General features: G+C 46.3%; 1 protein-coding gene across 1 annotated transcript; it reads right to left on the bottom strand.

Annotated features, from left to right (window-relative positions):
• Positions 7576–9106, bottom strand: LOC110431811. The gene is made up of 2 exons (XM_021451448.1): positions 8615–9106; positions 7576–7593 (listed from the first exon to the last, which is right to left on the bottom strand). Exons 1-2 carry the CDS (start codon positions 9104–9106, stop codon positions 7576–7578), a joined length of 510 nt encoding a protein of 169 aa, XP_021307123.1.

Here is a 20908-nt window from a genome sequence, read left to right as displayed (position 1 = left end):
GTATGGTGATGATGGTGATAACAATGGTGAAAACAATGGAGGTGGAAGTCTAATTCTACTTTGCTCTTTGAGGGGATACATACCTTCCTTGCTTTTGAAACTTTATGAGGAGAATGAGATGCTCTTCTTTTTTTTTCTTTCTTTCTTTCGAGGTTCCGAGCACTTGCTCCTTTTCATTTCCTCGTATCTTTTATTTTCTTTTTCTCTCTTTTTTTTTCTTCAGAGCATTCATCTCTTGAGATAATATAGCAAGTGGTAGTAACAAGATAACTTGAGCATTTATTTCACAAGGGGAAACAGAAATATTTTTGGTTATTCTCTCCCGGATTAGGAGTAGAATACTTTTGGGTGGTTTTGGAGATGGAAATGAGTGGATATATGTGGATGGTACTTCCGGAGTAGAAGTAGTATGTATGAGTGAACGTGCAAGTGAATCTTGATTTAACCACATGACAAGCTCCTAAGGGTCTACACAGCTTGACCACACTCAATGCTCATAAGCAGTAAATAGTAAATGTGTGGCTCAAGGTCTAGCAAGCATGTATATATGGCTGTGGTAGGAATTTAAACTCTCATCATACAGGAACTCATCATGCAACATTTTAAAGATTTTCAAAGATAAAATTCTCCAGAATTCTAGCATCTCTAGGAACAGATAAACAGCAGCTCAACCTTCCCATATCGTATCCGTTAACAACTTAGACTTCAGATCAAGTTTTCATCCCACAAGTTTAGGTCTAGAGCAAGCCTTAAATTATAACAGTTATATCTAAACTTGAGAGAGAACTTCAAATTTGCAAATTAGGCAGAGCAACTATTCATCATATCCATGCTTAAGTTTTATTAGATACAGATTAGCATAGCCACTTTATTTATTTATTAAACACACTAAGCAAAATATATATAAGCATAAAATCTTTATTTGGTTTTTCATAGTTATGTGTATTTATATTCTAATATAGTATAAGTATAAAGATAGATAGAAATACTTATCGAGATAAATGGGGGTGCTCACCCCCAAGCTGAATTTTGACGTAATTTCTCTTGATGTAGCTAGCAGGTGGCAGAGGTGTGTTTGAAAGTCAGCAGTATTTTGACAGCGATTAGAATGTCCTCCGTTTGCTAGTCTTCTTGATTCTTAAATTCTGTGGAGCTCAAATAGACAACAAAGCTTGTGGAACTGGTTAAGTGTTAGCATAAATATCTAGCCTTTATCATATTGAGACTCCTTAATAAATATTATTCCCTATTTTTATATTTTTGTTTTTATAAAGCAGAAAAATATTTATTTTATTTTTATGCCACCACAGTGAATGTACTTATGGGTTTTATGCCACTCGTCTACTCACATGGGGCTTACAATTTTTTTTTCACATTTTTATTTTCTTTCTAGGATAATACGAACATGATTAACTAAGTAAACTATTTGAAATAATTAAAAGGGAAAGGATAACTACCAAGTTTACCTCTTGGCAAGGCGTTCGGTGTTTTTAAGTCCTCCGAACGTGACTCTCCATTTTCTTAATCGTCCTGGGATTCGCTGGATGACGTAGTCGGTGATTCTGGTGGCGCCTCCTCTTCGTGTGTAACTATCTTCTCTTTCCACATGTGACTCGGTGCTACGGTCTCCTCAGGACAGTTCTGTTCAAGCTGTATGTCTTCAGTCCTTATCACTTCTCCTTCGTAGTCTACCCGTCCGTCCTTGATGATTTGCCTCCTCTGGTTGCGGTTGCGTTGTCTTCTTCTTGTCCTGACCTGCTTAGAATCTTCAACTATATAATCATTAAAGTAGTGGCGTACCTTTCTCAGAGGGGAAGCACATGTGGACTTCTCCGGTTCCAATATAGATAATGGCTTTGATAGTGTTTAGGAACGGTCTTCCAAGGATGGTGGATGGATCATACTTGTCTTCTCCCATGTCAATAACTTGAAAGTCATCTATAGCTGAATGTATATTGGTTGTAGGGGCATGGTTTTATGCAGGAGCTGATAAGTGACTACGGCCATTATGTTGACGTCAGATCCGGTGTCGTAGAGTGTCTTCTGAAAAGAGTATCTCCTTGAACTGCAGTAACCTTCTTAGCTGACTTGGTCCACATTTGCTTGTTCCTGTTCCTCCTGTTGGTCCTCTTCCTTGGTTGATGTCGGGGTTGCTCTGAAGTTTGTGTAGTTTTGTTCTTGAAGGAAAGTCTCCTTCTTCCCCTTGATGTAGAGACTGATCTTGGCAGCATTAGCGTAGATGACAGCTCTAGTGTTTAGGAATGGCCTCCCTAAGATGATGGGTGCCCTCTCCTCAGTACCAGTCTCTATCACCACGAAGTCTGCTAGAGCGTACAAGGTACCAACTCGGATGCAGAGTTTCTTCAATATTTTCTTTGGGAAACTGAGTGTCTGATCTGCAACCCTGGGCATAATGTTGACGCTGGAGCCAAAGTCGCAGAGTGCTTCTGGGAAGTCCACCATGCCGATGGAGATCGGGATGACGGGGCGTCCTGGATCACCTCTCTGAGTAATTAGGCCTCTGTTGATTCCAGCCTTGATTTTGTTGAGGACGGTTGTAGTAATAGTTGTTATTGTTGTTGATGTAGTTCACGTCCTCAAGCATCTCAGGGCAGTGATTGCCTGAGCGTCCAGTATCTCCAGTGTGTTTGTGCTCGTAGATCCTAGTTCTTCACTTGGTGGAATTTGGGAGTTGTAAAACTCCTTCATATTATGCTCGAAGTGTTCCTGCTCATAGAGACAAGGTAGAGATCAAGTGCATGGGCCCTGTTGGTGGAAAACACCAACAGAACCAAAAGTGTATTTGTTCTTCTCTAACCTTAAGCATAGTGAGCAAGACAAAATTGATGGATCATGAGTGTAGCATTTGTCAGATCAGATGGCTCAACCTAATGGAAAGATAATCTATCTATATTTATGTTTTGTTTATATCTTCCAAAGATTGCATGTGCAATACTTTAGCTTATATGATTAGGAGTGTGGGGTCACGAAGGTAGTACTAAGAACAAAGATTAAAGGACTAAACATGTTGAATTAATTAAGTTGGTTAATTTGGAGTTATAAATCATACATGTTTGTCTCTTTATTTATGTGAATGCCAGAACCAAGGAGGGGCTTATAAAAGTGTTAGTCAAGTATCTTAAGATGTTACCTTACTTGAAGAGTGATGGTATAGTATCACCTTGTGGAAGCTTTCCTTTCTTAGCGGTTGTGCATCGTGTTTGTGGCACCCTCCATGAATCATCTCTTATGAGCTACGTCTTTCTTGTGCAAATTGTTAAACTTCATGTGTCACTTTCTTCATCTCTAATGAGTTCGCATCTCAGGACTTCCCAGGTTGTTATTGAAAGTTTTCCTACAGGGGTTAGTCCAACAAAATATACCAATATCTACTCAAGCAGTTTTTAGTTCAGTAACCAAACTAGACTCCATGTCTAATCAGATTAAGGAAGGCTATTTAACCTAGGCACCACGCTTAATTTAAATGCCATTGGAAGTGTGACCCGTACTTCCAAACTAACACTTACTAGGATAAACAAAGGTAGCATGATGGCTTTTATAGAGATCTACTCAAGTGGAGATGAAGTAGTGTGATTAGTATTTAACAAATTGAGCATGTCTCAAAGGTAAGGACAACCAACATAGCAACATGGCAAAGGATGTTTTATGTAAAATACTCCCCCAAGCTTGAATTTTGCAAAATTCAAGATTGGATGAATTTAATTTAATGTTGCATGATGATTGGTTGGGCATACCTTGCGCTTGTCATTCATCCGATCTTCTTGCTCCAATCCTAGAAAGGTTAGTGGCAAGAATACCCGAAGGAATATTTCTACAATTATCTTTATATGCTCAATACACAAGGCAATGTTGCAAATAATTAGAAGTGCTTGTTTTAGGACACTAAGCTTGTCCTTGCGGAACCATCAATTAACTCAACGAGATCTGCAATATTTATTATAGACATATGCATCGACAACCGCCCTTTTAAAGTTTTTATAAATAGAAAGGAAGAAGGGGTTGGAGATCTCAAATGTGGTAAGGATGGAGAGACAAATTGATTGGAGAGATGTTTTATATGAGCAAGGACTGGGTGAGGTATTTATGAAATAACTTCCATGCTCACTGTTGTTTCTCTCATTCTCAAACTCCAAGGATGATTCTTCATGAATGCTTAAAATTCCTCTAGGATTGTCGCTCAAGTTTGTTTTATCTATCCATTCAATGGTGATAGCACATGGATTTTTAATGCCCTCTAGCCATTGGTGTTGCTCTTCTCGATCCTCCTTCTTATGCATGGGATGTCTAGAGAGATTCATAGGATTATCGGGAGGTTCAAGAGAAAGAGCATAGTAGAATTTATTAAGCTCAAGGATGGGTTGGATAGCCGAATTATGGGATTGAAATGTTTGGAAATCGGCTATTGAAACTTCCTTTCCTCGTCTGGGAGATAATTCCTTCTCTATCTCTAAGATTTTTCTATGAAGACTAGTACAAGAAGGATGTCCACAAATGAAGACATACCTACCTTTACTAATAGATAAAGACCAATGGTTATATGATTAAGACCAATGTGAAAATATCTAGGAAAAACATGGTCTTGTAGGGCTAGGTCTAAACCAGAATTTATAAAAAGATTAACAGATTCCCTAGGTGTAGCTAAAAGTGTATTATCTTCTTGATTAAAAGATAGGACCTCGGCTATAGAAAAGGGTTGGTTTTGACCTATTGCAATCAACTCCGGACACAGATCATAATTAGGGGCAGGACGTGTTGACTCCCATGGTCTATGGCTGGTTTCCGAAGGTGCAAAGAATTTAATAATAGGTATGGAATTTGAGTTATCCATAAAGATAAAAATAAAAAGATAAATGAATAAAAGTATAAAAGTATAATACAAGATAATAGCAAGACTCAAAGTTATCTCAGCAAACCGTCTTTCTCCCCGGCAACGGCGCCAGAAATGCTTGTTGATATTTGGTAACGCAATTAGGAAATGATCCGCAAGCGCACGGATATCGGTGAGCATTTCACCCGGGAGGTTTTCCAGAGTATCGTATTTATATTTTTACCACTGGGAGAAAGGGTGCATCTGACAAACCAAATCTATTGCTACTACCCCTTTAGGCTACAAAGAATGTCTCTCGATGTGAGTGATGTATAGAGAAGACTGCAACTGTAGTCTCGTTCTAACCTTGGTAAGGATGATCTACTGTTCTATTGGGGAGGCTCACGGAATCTAGACAACACAAAGGATGTTCGACCCGCACCTATAAACCTACCCGTCCTGCTAACGAGATGTGATCTACAAAGGTAACTCGGAAATGTCACGTTCCTCGCTACTACCACGGTCCAGCTAGTCAGGGGATATCTATGAGTACCCTAGCCTAAACACCACGTTTACGCTAACAAGTGATTACTCTAATACTCAACCGGAAGAGGATTAAAGTAAACTCATAAACCAAAGAACAATAAAACAAGAACTTACTAGTATTAGAAGTCGAATTACTGAAGAATCTTAGAAGCAAGCCTCGGGTTAGGAGACTTGATCCCGCAGGTACAACTCGGAGTAGACACCGACAGGCCGGCCTTCCTCCGATCCACACCTCCACTCTATCTCTCTCAATCTAGTAGAAACTAGAAGATCTATTTCTACTTTACATTGGTTGCTAAGCCTAAAAAGAAATATTATTTAGAGAAGAGGTTTTCCTTCGAGGGCACCCCTCAATCTCTATGATAATTTCTTGTCTCCTCCAGGGGCCAGAGGGGGTCTCCTTATATAGTCCTTCCCTTCTATGCGTTTTTGGGTCGATAGGCGAGGTGGTACTATGTTATTCTGGATCCAATAGGTCGGTGGAACGTCCCGAGCGAAAGAGTCCTGATTTGGCTCCAACAGGGGGGCGGGCGCCCAGGCTACCAGGGCGGGCGCCCTGGGCCTGGCCCCTTTGGGGCTCCGCTTCCTTCCCGTGGCTTCTGGAGTCTTCTAGATGGTAGAAAATTGCGCGGTGGGTTGATATCTCTATGTAATCCCGACATGTGGGCCTTTCTTCCTTATTTCCTGATAACCCCCTGCAGAAGTAGACAAACACCAAAACTCGTAGAATTCTGTCAGATAAAACCCTAAGTCTAGATGTTGATTTCATTTGGATCCTTTTCTTTGTTTATTTGATAATTAAATTTGATACTTAAGGACCGTCAACAGCGACCTGCGAAAACGAAAGGGCTGCTAGGGAGGCAGCTGAGGGGGAGCTCGCGAAAGAGTGCGAGATCTCTGCCGAGCTTCGGCAGAAGTGCTTGGCTCTCGCATCCGAGGCTCAAGAGGCCCGAGAATAGGTCACCCCCCTAGAGAAGAGGGTCAGGGACCTTACCTAGGAATCCGAGGAGCAGAAGGCGGCGGCTGAGAGGTATAAGGGCGAGGTTGCTCGGCTTGAGGCTTTGCTCGCCGAAAAAGACCTTGCCCTGAACCAAACTCAGGCTGACCTTGCTGCTGCTCAGAGCCAGGTGGCCAGCTGGCACCAGAGCTCGGCGGAGCACGAGAAGCGAGCCGAGGGTAAGACTTGCGTTTTTTACCTCGGCCCCCTTCGTTCTTTGGGTTAACTTTCCTGACTTCCCATTTTTTGCTCTGCTTTTCAACAGAGTTAGAGAGGAAGGTGGTCGAGGCGACCTCTACTGCCGAGGCTCTGCAGAGGTCCCTTGACACCGAGGTTTTGGACCGCTCGGCTCTTGAAGCCGTGGTCACCTCGGCGTGTGAGGGGCTCGGGGTGCCGGCGTCGGGATCGTCGCTGCGGAGTCGAGTCGAAGCCCTTTACTCCTGGGCTGGGGAGAGGATGAGGGAGGCGCTCCACGCCGGGGTGAAGAAAGCCCTAGCGGTGGTGAGCTCCCACTATGCCGGCATTGACTTGTCGGCGGTCTGTGAGGGCTACGTCCTCCTCGACGATGAGACGGAGGCCCAGGAGGAGGTGCAGAGGCTTGAAGACGCCGCGACTGCCCCCGGGGATGCCTTGGCCGCCTTCTTCGATGACGAGGTGGAGCTTCCCCCCTCGGGGCTCGAGGGCCTGCGCAGGTAGGGCAACAAGGCCCTTTAAGTTAGATTTCTTTTTCTTTTTGTAGATGTTAAGGCCAGTGGGCCTTGTATTGTATATACAATGTTAATGCCAAGTATGGATGTTTATATGACTGTTCCTTTTAAGCTTTTTCTTGAGTGTCTTGTTTTCTTTTACCTTATGCCGACCCGCCTCGGTAGCGCAAGGTCGGGTGAGCTGCTTAGAGTTTGCGCTAGCCAGAGTCCCCGAGCCTAAGTCTTTTTCCTTTTTCCTTAGTAGCTTTTAGAAGTCTAGATCCGCCCCCCGACCCTAAGGTGAGTAGAGGTCGTCTTTGCTCGTGAGCGCGGATCTTTTCTCGGGCTCATGCCTTAAGATTTAGGGGATGAATTTTCGGTTTCTTAAATCTTTTTAGAAAAGAGGAGGAAGACCTTGGGTCAGGGTTCCTTTAACTTGTGCGAAAAAAGGAAAAAAAGATTTGGAGTCGCCACAGGGGGTTCCCCCCATGTAGCCCCCGAGGGAGGCTCGGACTCTGCTAGGCAGGTCCGGGGCTCTTTGATAAGAAAAGGCCATATAACTTAAACTTTCATTTATTCTTTCAAGGTGATGAACAAACGGAAATTTTTACAAAGTTCTAAGGGTAAAAGCGATGTAGCTATTCTATGTTCCACGCGTTTTTGAAGACCTCCCCTGCTTCATTGGCGAGCTTGTATGTGCCGGGTCGGAGGACTTCGGCGATGACAAAAGGTCCTTCCCAGGAGGGTGAACTTGTGACGACCCTTGTTGCTCTACCTGAGCCTCAGCACCAAGTCGCCGACTTGAAAGGCTCGGCCTCGGACCCGTCGTGCATGGTATCGGCGGAGGGCCTGCTGGTACTTGGCGGAGTGTAGGAGGGCCACATCTCTAGCCTCGTCCAGCTGGTCCAGCGCGTCTTCTTGGAATATTTTGCAGCTATTCTCGTCGTAGGCTTGTACCCTTGGGGACCCGTACTCCAGATCCGTGGGGAGGACGGCTTCCGACCCATAGACCATGAAGAACGGGGTGAAGCCTGTGGCTCGGCTTTGGGAAGTCCTTAGACTCCAGACCACGGCCGGTAACTCTTTGAGCCATCTTTTTCCAAATTTGTTCAGTCGGTTGAAAATCCTGGGCTTCAAACCTTGGAGGATCATGCCGTTGGCACGCTCCACCTGACCGTTGGTCTTGGGATGAGCCACTGCTGCCCAATCCACACGTATGTGGAGTCTGTCGCAGAACTCCAGGAATTTTCGCCCGGTGAACTATGTGCCATTGTCGGTGATTATGGAGTTCGGAACTCCAAATCGGTGGATGATGTCCGTGAAGAACAACAAAGCTTGTTCGGCCTTGATCCTTGTGATGGGTCAGACCTCAATCCACTTGGAGAACTTGTCGATTGCGACAAGCAAGTGGGTGAAGCCCCCGGGCGCTTTTTGCAGAGGCCCGACAAGGTCGAGACCCCAGACGGCAAAGGGCCAGGTGATGGGGATAGTCTGCAGAGCCTGGGCAGGGAGATGAATCTGCCGAGCGTAAAAATGGCATCCTTCACAGGTCCGCACGATCTCCGTGGCGTCGGCCACGGCGATGGGCCAGTAGAAACCTTGTCGGAAGGCGTTTCCTACCAGCGTTCGAGCCGCGGCGTGGTGGCCACAAGCCCCCAAGTGTATGTCCTGCAGGAGCTTGATACCCTCCTGACGTGGGATGCAACGCATAAGGATGCCGGTGGGGCTACGCTTATACATTTCCCCGTCGAGGAGGACAAAAGTCTTGACCCGACGAGCCACACGCCTTGCCTCAGCCTGGTCTAGAGGTAGAGTACCATCGACGAGGCGTTGCAGCAAGGGGTAGCGCCAGTCTGGCGAGTCGTCAGGTGCAGGGGGCTCGGGCTCGATGTCCATGGCCTCCTGCTCCGGAACGGCGGAGTCGCTGGGGTTGGGGTTCGGTTCGTTTGGGGGTGGATCCGACCCTACGTCATCTTTGTAATCGACAGAAGGCTTGAAGAGGTCGCTGACGAAAACATCCGGGGGGACTGTGGCCCGCTCGGACGCCATCTTGGCGAGCGCGTCGGCGGCCTCATTATATTTCCTTAACACGTGGTTAAGTTCGAGGCCGTCGAACTTTTCCTCCAGGCGTCGGACCGCTTTGCAGTATGCGTCCATCTTGGGATCGTGGCAGCTAGACTCTTTCATGACTTGGTCGATGATGAGTCTAGAATCGCCTTGGACCTCGAGCCGTTTGATCCCAAGCTCGATTGCGATGTGGAGACCGTTGGCGAGGGCCTCGTACTCCGCTGTATTGTTTGAGGCGGGGAAGTGGAGTCGGATCGTGTACCGCATCCTTACCCCGAGGGGTGAGATGAAGACGAGGCCGGCACCAGCCCTGGTTTTCATCAAAGACCCGTCAAAGTACAAGGTCCAGCATTCGTGCGGGATCTGTGGAGGGGGGAGCTGAGTCCCAGTCCACTCTGCCACAAAATCTGCTAGGACTTGCGATTTTATGGCTTTCCGAGGCTCATAGGTGATCCCATCACCCATAAGTTCTATGGCCCACTTAGCAATTCTACCATTAGCTTCTCGGTTCTGAATTACTTCCCCCAGAGGGAAAGATGACACTACCGAGACTAGGTGAGACTCAAAGTAATGGCGGAGCTTGCGTCGGGCCAAAACTACAGCGTAGAGTAGTTTTTGGATTTGGGGGTATCGGGTCTTTGTGTCGGATAGTACTTCACTGATGAAGTATACCGGTCTTTGGACCGGTAGGGCGTGCCCTTCTTCCTTCCTCTCGACCACGATAGCTACGCTGGCCACCTGATCAGTGGCTGCGACGTAGAGAAGAAGTGGTTCCCCCTCGGCGGGAGGTACCAGGATAGGAGGGTTGGTGAGCAAAGCCTTGAGCTTGTCAAGGGCTTCCTGGGCCTCGGGGGTCCAGGAAAAATTCTCGGATTTCCTTAGTAACCTATACAGAGGTAGCCCTTTTTCCCCGAGACGAGAGATAAAATGGCTTAGGGAGGCTTGGCATCCCATGACTCTCTGTACTCCCTTTAGGTTACGAATCGGGCCCATGTTTGTGATGGCCGAGACCTTTTCTGGGTTCGCCTCGATCCCTCGCTCAGACACAATAAACCCAAGGAGCATGCCTTGGGGGACCCCGAAAACGCATTTTTCGGGGTTGAGTCTGATCCCCTTTGCCCTAAGGCATTGGAACGTTTCTTCCAGGTCGGCAACTAGGCCGCTTGCTTTCCTGGACTTGAGGACAATGTCGTCTACGTAAGCCTCTACTTTTCTGCCTATGAGGTCCCCGAAGACCTGGAGCATACATCGTTGGTATGTAGCCCCCGCGTTCTTAAGGCCAAAAGGCATGGTTACGTTGCAGTACATTCCGAAAGGGGTGATGAAAGAAGTCGCGAGGTGGTCGGATTCTTTCATCTTGATTTGGTGGTAACCGGAATAAGCATCAAGAAAAGATAAAATTTCACATCCCGCGGTGGAGTCAACTATCTGATCAATATGAGATAATGGAAAAGGGTTTTTCGGACATGCTTTATTTAAACTAGTGTAGTCTACACACATCCTCCACTTCCCATTTTTCTTTTTAACTAGCACAGGGTTAGCTAACCACTCGGGATGGAATACCTCCTTGATGAATCCGGCCGCTAGTAGCTTGTGGATCTCCTCCCCGATGGCTCGGCGCTTTTCCTCGTCGAATCGGCGCAGGCATTGCTTCACGGGTTTGGAGCCGGCTCGGATGTCCAAGGAGTGCTCGGCGACTTCCCTCGGTATACCGGGCATGTCCGAGGGACTCCACGCAAATACGTCGCCGTTTGCACGGAGAAAGTCGACGAGCACCACTTCCTATTTGGGGTCGAGGCTGGAGCTGATCCTCAACGCCCTGCCTTCAGAGGTCCCGGGGTCAAGGAAGACTAGCTTGGTCTCCTCTGTCGGCTCGAAGCTCCCGGCGTGGCGCTTGGGGTCAGGGACGTCCTGGTCGCAGTCGCCGAGGCCGGTGAGGATGGCTAGAGACTCAGCTAGAGCCTCGGCCTGCTCGATGCACTCGACATCGCATTGATAGGCGTGCTGGCTGGTCGTGCTAACAGTAATGATGCCTTTTGGCCCTGGCATCTTGAGCTTGAGATAGGTGTAGTTGGGGATGGCCATGAACTTGGTGTAGCACGGTCGTCCCAGGATTGCGTGGTAGGTTCCTGGGAACCCGACCACGTCGAAAGTGAGGACCTCCCGTCTAAAGTTGTCGGGGGTCCCAAAGCAGACGAGCAGATCGATCTGACCGAGGGGGTGGGCACGATGTCCCGGCACCACTCCGTGGAATGGCGAAGTGTCGTTCCTCAGCCGGGACTTACTGATCCCCATAAGGGCCAGAGTCTCGGCATAAAGGATGTTGAGACCGCTGCCTCCGTCCATCAACACCTTAGTGAGATGAGTCTCGGCGATGATGGGGTCGACTATCAAGGGATAACTCCCGGGATTGGGGATCCGGTCCGGGTGATCCTGTCGGTCGAACGTGATTGCGCTCTCGGACCACTTGAGGTACGAGGGCGTGGCCGTGCTGACTGCGCAGACTTCCCGGAATTCGCGTTTCCTCTGACTCGTGGTGAGGCGAGCCGCGCGTCCCCCAAAGATCAAGAGACAGTTCTTGATCTTGGGAAAACCATCCCCTTGAGGGTCGTCGTCCTTGGGGGGCTCTTCAGCGCCCTCCTTGGAGATGAGGTCGGTGTAGTATCGATGCAGGACAGTGCACTCCTCTAGGGTGTGCTTGGTTGGTCCCCTGTGATAGGGGCATGGCTTCTTCAACATCTCGTCGAAGAGACCGGGGCCGGCAGGAGCCCGCTTGGGGTTCTTGCGATCTGCCGCGGCGACCAGATTGTCGTCCGGCTGGCCCTGCTTCCCCTTGCGGCCTTTCTTCTTCTTCCTGGGGTCACGAGAGCCCGAGGCCTCGGTGGTCTCGGCCTTTTGTTTTCCCTTGGCTGTGCCGTCGGAGAAAATAGCACCAACTGCCTCTTCGCCTGAGGCAAAGTTGGTGGCCATGTCGAGCAGCTGGCTGGTGCTCGTGGGGGTCTTGCGATCGAGTTCGTGTACCAGCTCTTTGCAGGTGGTACCGGAGATGAAGGGCCCGATAACGTCGGATTCCGTGATGTTGGGGAGCTCGGTGCACTGCTTGGAGAAACGCCTGATGAAGTCTCGGAGGGACTCATCGAGCTTCTGCCTGCAACTCCTGAGGTCCCAGGAGTTCCCAGGGCGCACATATGTGACCTAGAAGTTCCCGACGAAGATCTTGACTAGGTCGGACCAGTCATGGATCATGCGCTCAGGGAGGTGCTCGAGCCATGCTCTGGCCGTATCGGCCAGATGTAGTGGGAGGTTGCGGATGATGAGCAGGTCATCGTCCGCTCCGTCTAGCTGGCACGCTAGGCGGTAATCCGCCAGCCAGAGCTCAGGGTTCGTCTCCCCGAAGTACTTGGTGAGGTTGGCGGGCTGTCGGAATCGCGCCGGGAACTTGGCTCTACGTATAGCCTCGCTGAAGACGCGCGGGCCCGGAGGCTCTGATGATGTGCTGCGGTCGTGGTCGGGGTCGTATCTTCCGCCTCGGCGCAGTCGATAGCGCCGAGACTTGGCCTCGTCCCTGTCACGCCGTCTGGCCTCGAGAGTGGCTCGAACGTCCGCGTCAGCCCCGACACGATCGTGGACTGATGGGTCCCTGTTGCCCCCTTGCGTGTTAGGGGGTAACGGGCCCTGTACTGTTGGTGCCTTGTTAGGAGAGGGTCAGTCCTCTTGGCGCCTCGTGCCGTGGGACTGTGATGCAGAACTTTCCGCGTTCTGCACCACGGCTTGCTCCAGGAGGCCACGTAGCCCCTGGCGCACTCTCCTTCCTTCAGGAGTCGATGGCTCGGGCATTGCCCTGAGGAGGAGTGCGGCGGCCATTACATTCTGGCTGGCCGTGCTGAAGACCGGGGCGTCTCCCCCTTGGTCCTCGACAATGCGGCGGTTGACGTCTCGGGCGCGGCGTCTAGCCTCACCTCCGTCTCCGCGGCCGGACGGGTCTCGAACCAGGGCTTCACGGAGTTGTCGGAGGCGTGCACGTTCTTCTTCGAGTCTGGCCTCCAGCTCATCGACCTGCTAGAGGTCAGGGCGATGTCCCCCTGCGGGGGCTGATGCTGCCCCGCGGGCTCCAGGATCGGTTCCCGGAGTCGGGTTAGGTGGTGGAGTGGCGTTCCCTTGCCTAGAGGGCCCTATACCCCCTTGAGCGTTGTGGGGGGCTCCTTCGACCTCGAGGTTGAAGCACTCTCTTGACGGGTCATAGCTCCCGTCGTCGGAGTCGGAATAGCCGAGGCAGTAGTTGCTAGCCTCCAAGAAGCGCATGAAGGTCTCCGGGTCGCCACACCCGGAAAAGTCAGCGCCCGCCCACTCGTCATCGCCCGAAGTAGGGTCCTCTGGGTATGACGAAACGGGTGGCGAAGCCAGGAGATCCAGGGTAGACCTGAGATGGTGCCCTAGAAGTTCCGCGTACGCACTTAATGAAGTGCTCACGGAAGAGGCGTAAGTGGCGGCCGCGTTCCTGAGTCCAAAAGGGAGCTCAGGAGGCGCTGCTGTCTCTCCTCTATCCACAGGTGGAGGGGGACGGGACATTGAGGCCCCTTTGTCCCCCTTCTGGGAAACGGGCGGGAGTCGTGCCTTCCCCTTTAGTCGGGGTGGAACAGGAGGTTGTGATGGTCCCGTGTCGGTCCGTGAAGCGGAGCCTGACGCTCTGCGGGCCTTTCCTCTAGAGCGTGTCGAACCGGAGGAATGGGCGATCTGATGAGGAATATGCGGGGGGAGGGCCGGACGGACCCTGGCCTCAGTGGTAGGGTCAGAGATCCTGGATCTCTGACGCCCCCGCTAGGCATCGCTCGCATGGTGTCCCGAGCGCCTCCCACGCACTGACTGTGGTGGGATCGGCTCAGGACGCAGCTCGGTACCACCACGTGGTGGAAGGAGGACCATGTCATAGCTGGAGCCGAGGGACATGAACTCCAAACTCCCAAACATCATGATGGTGCCGTGGCGAAGTGGGTGAAATCCGTCTGCCATCCACGCCTTCCCAGTAGGGATAGGGGAATGTCACGCAAAAGGCCCCTACCTGGCGCGCCAACTGTCGGCGTCTAGACTCGTGGTCTAGACACAAACGAGTGAGAATATGCGTGACTACCTAAGCCTGGATGGTGATGCAAGTGAAACACAGAGGGTTTATACTGGTTCGGGCCTGGAATGCCCTACGTCCAGTGAGATCGGGGATCTGTATAGCCTTGCACCCAAAGGTGCTTGTACTAGGGGGATACAAGCAGGTTGCGAGAGAGGGCTAAGTCCCAAGTCTCGGCTTTGTGGTGGACAGAGTGCTGGTTGCTGCTCTGTGAGTAAATGCGGTGGCCGTGTGTGTATTTGGTGAACCTGCCCTTCGTTGTGAGCCCTGGCTCCCCTTTTATAGCCTCAAGGGAAGACAGGGATTTACATGAGTAGATTTCCCTCTGCCGAGTGGAAGAGCAACAGTCCCGACCCTGTAGGAGCTTGTCCACCCCGTCCTTGAAGCATGGCTGACAGCATGGCTGCTCCTGTGGAGGGTTACCGAGCCCTGTGGGAGTCGTGGGGGTCGGATCGATGACACTGCTGCTTGTCCTGTTAACAGTGGGAGAAGACAGCAAATAGTGATGCTGATTAACCTTCCCATTCCTCTTTTGCTGTGAGGCAGTACACCACAGTGAAAGAAGGTAAGGTCACAGTGGCCAGGGTGGTTGGAATAGTCGCCACCATGCCCTGCTGTGATATGGTAGTCACTGCGCCTGTCATGTCGACGGTACGGGCGTCGTGTGTCGGAAGCCTTGCCTCGATCTGGTGGGGTGTCGTTTGGCGCCCGAGCCCAGGGGGGTCGGGCGAGACGGAACTTACGTCCGAGGCCGAGGGGATCGGGCAAGGCGGTGTCTGCGTCCGAGCCTCTGGGGGGTCGGGCGTGATGGAACTTACGCCCGAGGCCCATTGGGGTCGGGTGAGATGGTGTTTGCGTCCGAGCCCTGGGGGGTCGGGCGTGCCGTGTTTTGAGCTCGAGATTGGAGGAGTAGATGATCTGGGGCCAGTGCCCTGTCGATTCGTGGATGACTTGCTCTGTCTTTTGCGCTTTTTATCGCTCTGATCTGGGTATCCCTTTTTATGGTACCCAACAGTTGTTTTATTTTGCTTACTGGATCATATCATATCCTTTTAAACTGACATGTTGTGGTTCCAAACACAAATTATTATGCCTGCTGAGTGCTGAGTGTACACTCATGGCACACATTTAGCAGGTCTCTCTGTCCTTTTATATTTTGAGGACTCTGCATGGTGATGATTTTATATTTTGAGGACTCTGCATGGTGATGATCGTCATGGGATTTCAGGGTAACTCTTACTGTTCCAACCTGTTTTTATTTAGGTGATGGGCCTGAGCTCCAGAATGCCCTCAAGGAATGGACTGGTTAGAGGACTGTCCCGAATGTCTTCATCAATAGGAAACATATTGGTGGCCACGATGGTGAGCCTCCTTTGTGAATTCCTGTCTACGATTATGCAAGACTATACAACATGTACACATGCTAGACCATCTCTCTGAAGTTACCTGACATGTTAACCTGTTCTGGCAGATACTATGGCACTGAACAATAATGGGAAGTTGGTGCCTCTGCTGATTGAGGCTAGTGCCATCACCAGTTCTACCTCAAAGACAGTCGTTAGTGCATGACATTTGTGTTACCATTCTTGTGCTTAAAATAAATATGTTTTGCAAGTGTTGAACTTGAAACTGTCAGATGCTATCCTGGATGTTGGATCCCTATGTACAACTGCCTAGACATTAGTCGAGTTATATTCCATTGTTAGTTGTGAACTCTACTGTTGTTGCTCTGTGTTTGCCTTTCTTCTATAAATACAAATAGATTTGCTTCAAAATGTACCATGATTGTTAATCTTCTGTTTCCTAAAATGATTCGGATGAAATGCGTTGCTGTTTGAATCAATTATCTTTCTTTCCTTCGTGTTCCTATGGATTGTGGTATGGATACATGTTCTTTCTAAGAACTGTAGCTCTCTGGTGAGCAATTGCAACGAGCAACAGAGCTCAGATTAGTTTTTTTTAATTCCTCAAAGTACAGTTTTTGTTGCTGAACCTATAGAAATTTTGTCAACCATTCCTTGCTTCTAAACAATTAGGAACTTATTTGTAGTATCCGAGACATGGCTTTACTGTTCCCTATTTATTCATGAGTGTATTATGGATTATATTATATGAATGATCATATGTAATTGTCTGAGACTAAAAATTATGAAAAAATTATCGTTGTTTCGTTGAAAATGGATGTTTTCAAGTGCATCCCTAGAATGAACCCGTAGCGTTAGCACGGGCGCTATACTAGTAAAAGAAAAGTAGATCTTCTCCGTCTATCATGATTCGCCTTTTAATTTTTTCCTCAAAACCCCACATCAAATAGAGGATATGAATTTCCTTTCTTATTTACCTCCACAAACCAAATAAAGTATTGGAACTAAAAGTCAATTTCTGACCTTAACTTCCTGTAGGCCGAACTCCCACTGCTAATTCTCATGCCTCTTTCCACGTAGTTGCCAAACACACCCTAAATGATTTTTTTTGGACGAGAACTAGAGAGTGGTTATGTGGACCCAGACCCCCAATTCCATTTTAGCATTCATTCACTCAAAACCAACAAATTCGTCTACTGACATGAGGTAGGACATCCGCTCACGTATTAGTCATTCACGAGACGCTGGGAACAAAATGCGTGGTGGTTTCATAGGGCTCAATTTTTTTCTTATTATTATTCTTTTTTATTATGTACATGAGCCATCCACTCATGTATTAGTGTATTATAGTATTTTTTGCTTTTCTATTATTTTTATTTTTTGTTATTTTTTATTTTTATAGTAAGCTATCAAATTTTCTTGTATATATTGTAAATATATATGAAGAAGTTTGTCTAGAATAAGTTATGTTATTCATGAAATTTATTATTAAAAACTATATAAAAAATTATTATAAAAACTGTGGTGATAAAGTTCGCTCCCCAAAATATTATACCGAAAATTATACGTGTAATTCCAATTTTGTATGAAATTATACTAGTGAGTTATGTTTCAAAAATATTATGTATAAAAGTTATGTACATAATTTTATAACTTTCTAAGAAAATATGATGATAAGTTTCGTCCACACATGGTTATTATCATCATCACACTATAAAAGAGCGAGTTTTTTTTAAAGAATCTCCATACATAATAACCGTTCGATCGGGACTTCGTGCTATATGAGCCCTCCGTCATACGTGATCTTACATCTTACATGTATATAAGATGTAAACGTGTATAACTCAAGCTCACGTCACATATGTACAGTCCTAAACAGACTCGATGATCTTGCAAAATTTCAATATAAATCCTAATGTGACATGGCTCTGTATAATAAATATAAAACAAAACGAGAAGAGGCAACGAACAAGACAAAGCAAAAAATCAAGCACGTATTCATTCAGGGTCTACATGACCAGACCGATTCTTCGACTCCAATATAAAATACATCAACAAAAAAACATATCATGAGAAGCATATCTTCCGGGAGGGAACTGCTAAAACAATGGAAGAAAAAGAAACTTCTACGGTGCTAAGTGAATTTTGAAAAGACAAACGCTTCTATTGTATTGTAATATGCTATACATAAGTTATCACTCATGAAAAATATGATTCTTATTACAAGAATACATATTTTCTTACATGAATACATATTTTCCTTTCATATTTTATTTTGCTTGGAAGTAAAATCTGACTCTTAGACTTCTTATTACGTGCAAACAAATAGAGGAAAGAAAAAACCAAAATAAAGAGAAAAGAAAAAAAACTAGGATGGATACAGTACCATGACTCAATAAACGAAAAACCAAAGTGAAAAATAGGATAGATATTTTGTGTTCATATCCCTAGAAAATATAATTGAATTGTCCGATATAAAATAAAGAAAGATGTTAGGCTCACTCTAAGATGAAAAAAAATTGCTCTCAAAAAAAGATGAAAAAAATTAAATTATTAAACTAGAAATGTACCTTTATTAAATACTGACAATACAATTAATATTTTCACTGTATTTGAAATAGATTCTAAAGACACGTGCGTGTCGCACATGCATATTTGCTAGTATATAAAAATTGCGAGTATAACTATTTAACTGTAAAAATAATTTTTTTCTAAAAAGAAAAAGTCAGGGGACCTGTAGGATTGTCGTTCGCTAATTTATGTGTACGAATTTTTGTAAAAAAATATTGTGAAAATGAATTTTTAAATACATAACCGCTCGATTCTATGTCAGGAAGACAGGAAAGCACTGAAGCCCGTTAAGGAATGATTAGGCTTAGCTTAGCATGCTTTCCGTGGGCTTGGCCCATTAGCTTTAGTCGGTGTGAGTCGGCTATATAGCTGTCGCCCTGATGAAGAACAGGGCATGTAACTGAATTCAGAAACCGTTCACCGACTCCTCCTCGCGGGCATCAGCCGCGTTCTTCTCAATCCTACCTCAGATTCTTTCTATCCTGATCCCAAATCTCTATTTCTATAGGAAGATTGTTACATTCTAGCCTAGCAGTCATTCGCTAATTGGTCCGATCGACCCAGATCCAGGGGCGACGCCACGTTGAGCTTGCCGAGTGCCCAGGCACCTGGGTAAAAAATATTTTACCACTAAACAGCTTCAAATTTATCATATATTTCAATAGAGTTATATATGTCATTTGAGCTGTGCACTAGGGTTATTTTGTCACTGGCTTCGCCCCTGCGGCCAGATCGAATCTCCTGTACTAGTGTCGCCCATGATCATTTTTTTTAATTACACAGTATATAGACACGTTTACAATATACACGTACATTCAGCTCTACAAACATATGTACGTCAACCCTAACCCTATAAATTCTTCTGAAAATCTCTGCCGGTAAATCCTACCATTATGAGCTTTTTCGAAGAATTCTACCAGCAAATCTCAAGATTGACAATGTCACACCCATATTTTAACAAAATAGGATGCATAAAAAACTCATATGTAGAACAGTCGCACACATAAGTAAACAAATCTTAAATGTACCATTGCAGTGTTTATTACATAGCGGAATAATAATTATTACATAATCTCAAATAATATAAAGATACTCTCGACGGAAGCACCACATAGGGACACTGTCAACGTAGTCCTCATTCCAGTCATCTTCATTAACATATCCTGAGGTGTTGGGAAATTGCAAGAGTGAGCACATATCGTACTCAACAAGTATAACCAGGGGTTCATGAGGCTCAATAAGCTGACACTGGTTTGACTACATTTAGCTTTTATATGTAGATAGTATATTTATATTTAGATAGCAAATGTCAAGGTAGCATAATTAAATCCCATAACCACATGATCAATATATACAAGAATAAAGAATAACACATATAAACAATATAATAAACCATCATTTATCATCATTAATCATGTTCATCAGTGTCCATCTATTCCGACAGTTTTTCGGGACGCCCGTATCCGTAGGCACGGCTAGTATACCAGCTTTAACACTCTGCAGAGGTTGTACATCTTTACCCATAAAGTCGTGATTTACCCTTTCGCCCGAGGTGATCAGCCTCTTAACCCACTACCAAGGAAGGTCGGCAGGGATCACTACGAAGCCTTTCAAAGGTTTCGTCTAACAAGTTAGAACCATTAGATTCACTCGGCAGGCAGATATAGAGCCCCCTTCGCATAACACGCAGCCTATACACACGGATAGAGGCTAATACCCAACGTGTCTAGCCATTCTTACGCCATTTAAGGTAACCGCTAACAAGCTAGAAAAAGGTCCTCATACTGAGCTAAAGCCAGAGCCATATAGCCCTCATGGTTGTACGAGTTGTCCCAGCTTTTACCAAGGGATAAGTCCTTATGGAGGGTCAAGACCAATCTAGCAAAACTAGAGTTCTTTCCACCCTTTATGTTCAAGTTGCTAGAAAGCTTATTTTATTGTTTATGGTATATCCAAATATTCATGTTACAAGATCATGGATTAATAATCAAGCACTAGCAAGAACTACCAAAAATGCATATCCAAGTAGGTATCAAGAAATTCAGGATAACAAGCATCTATGATTTTGCTAAGGTTGCCAAGGTCGACACATACATATGATATATGTATTAAAAGTGTGTAGGTAACAAGGATAGTCTCAAGTTATACTTGCCTTGATCAAAGCTCTCCTGAGCCTGCTACTGGTCGTCAAAAGATTGGCCTTGATCACCAACGTAAAGGTCAGCGACTAAACTCGATCATCAATCAACAACACGCATTCCAATGGAGACAATCATACATGAAGCAAACAAGCTATAATTAGAACAATACATCAACAGTGATAAAACAAATATAAAAGTTTATAAAAATATTCTACGCAGCGCTACGATCACACAAACGTAAAGTTCACAAAAATCGGAATTAAAACGGTGAAGTTATGAATTTTCTAAGATTTCTTATAGAATAATAATAAATTAAATAGTACTACGAAATTAAAAAGTTAGAAACTCAAAATACAGTGATATTAACATGTAGATCTCGAGAAGACGAATCTAACACAATTGGAATGGGTCAAATCGGAGTTAAAATGAGCATGTTATAAGCAATTTAAATTTGGTGGCAAAACTGTAAATACTAGAAAGCGTATTTTCTTTTAAGCCGACAGGAATACGTTTTCTGAATTGAAAAGCGTAAACCGGATAACACGCCAAGGGATGGCGGGTTTTATTATCAAAAAGGGGAGGGGCTCTT

This window comes from Sorghum bicolor, chromosome 1, assembly GCF_000003195.3.
Source record: "Sorghum bicolor cultivar BTx623 chromosome 1, Sorghum_bicolor_NCBIv3, whole genome shotgun sequence".
In the NCBI taxonomy this organism is placed as follows: Eukaryota; Viridiplantae; Streptophyta; class Magnoliopsida; order Poales; family Poaceae; genus Sorghum; species Sorghum bicolor.
This window is presented reverse-complemented; position numbering and strand designations above follow the sequence as displayed.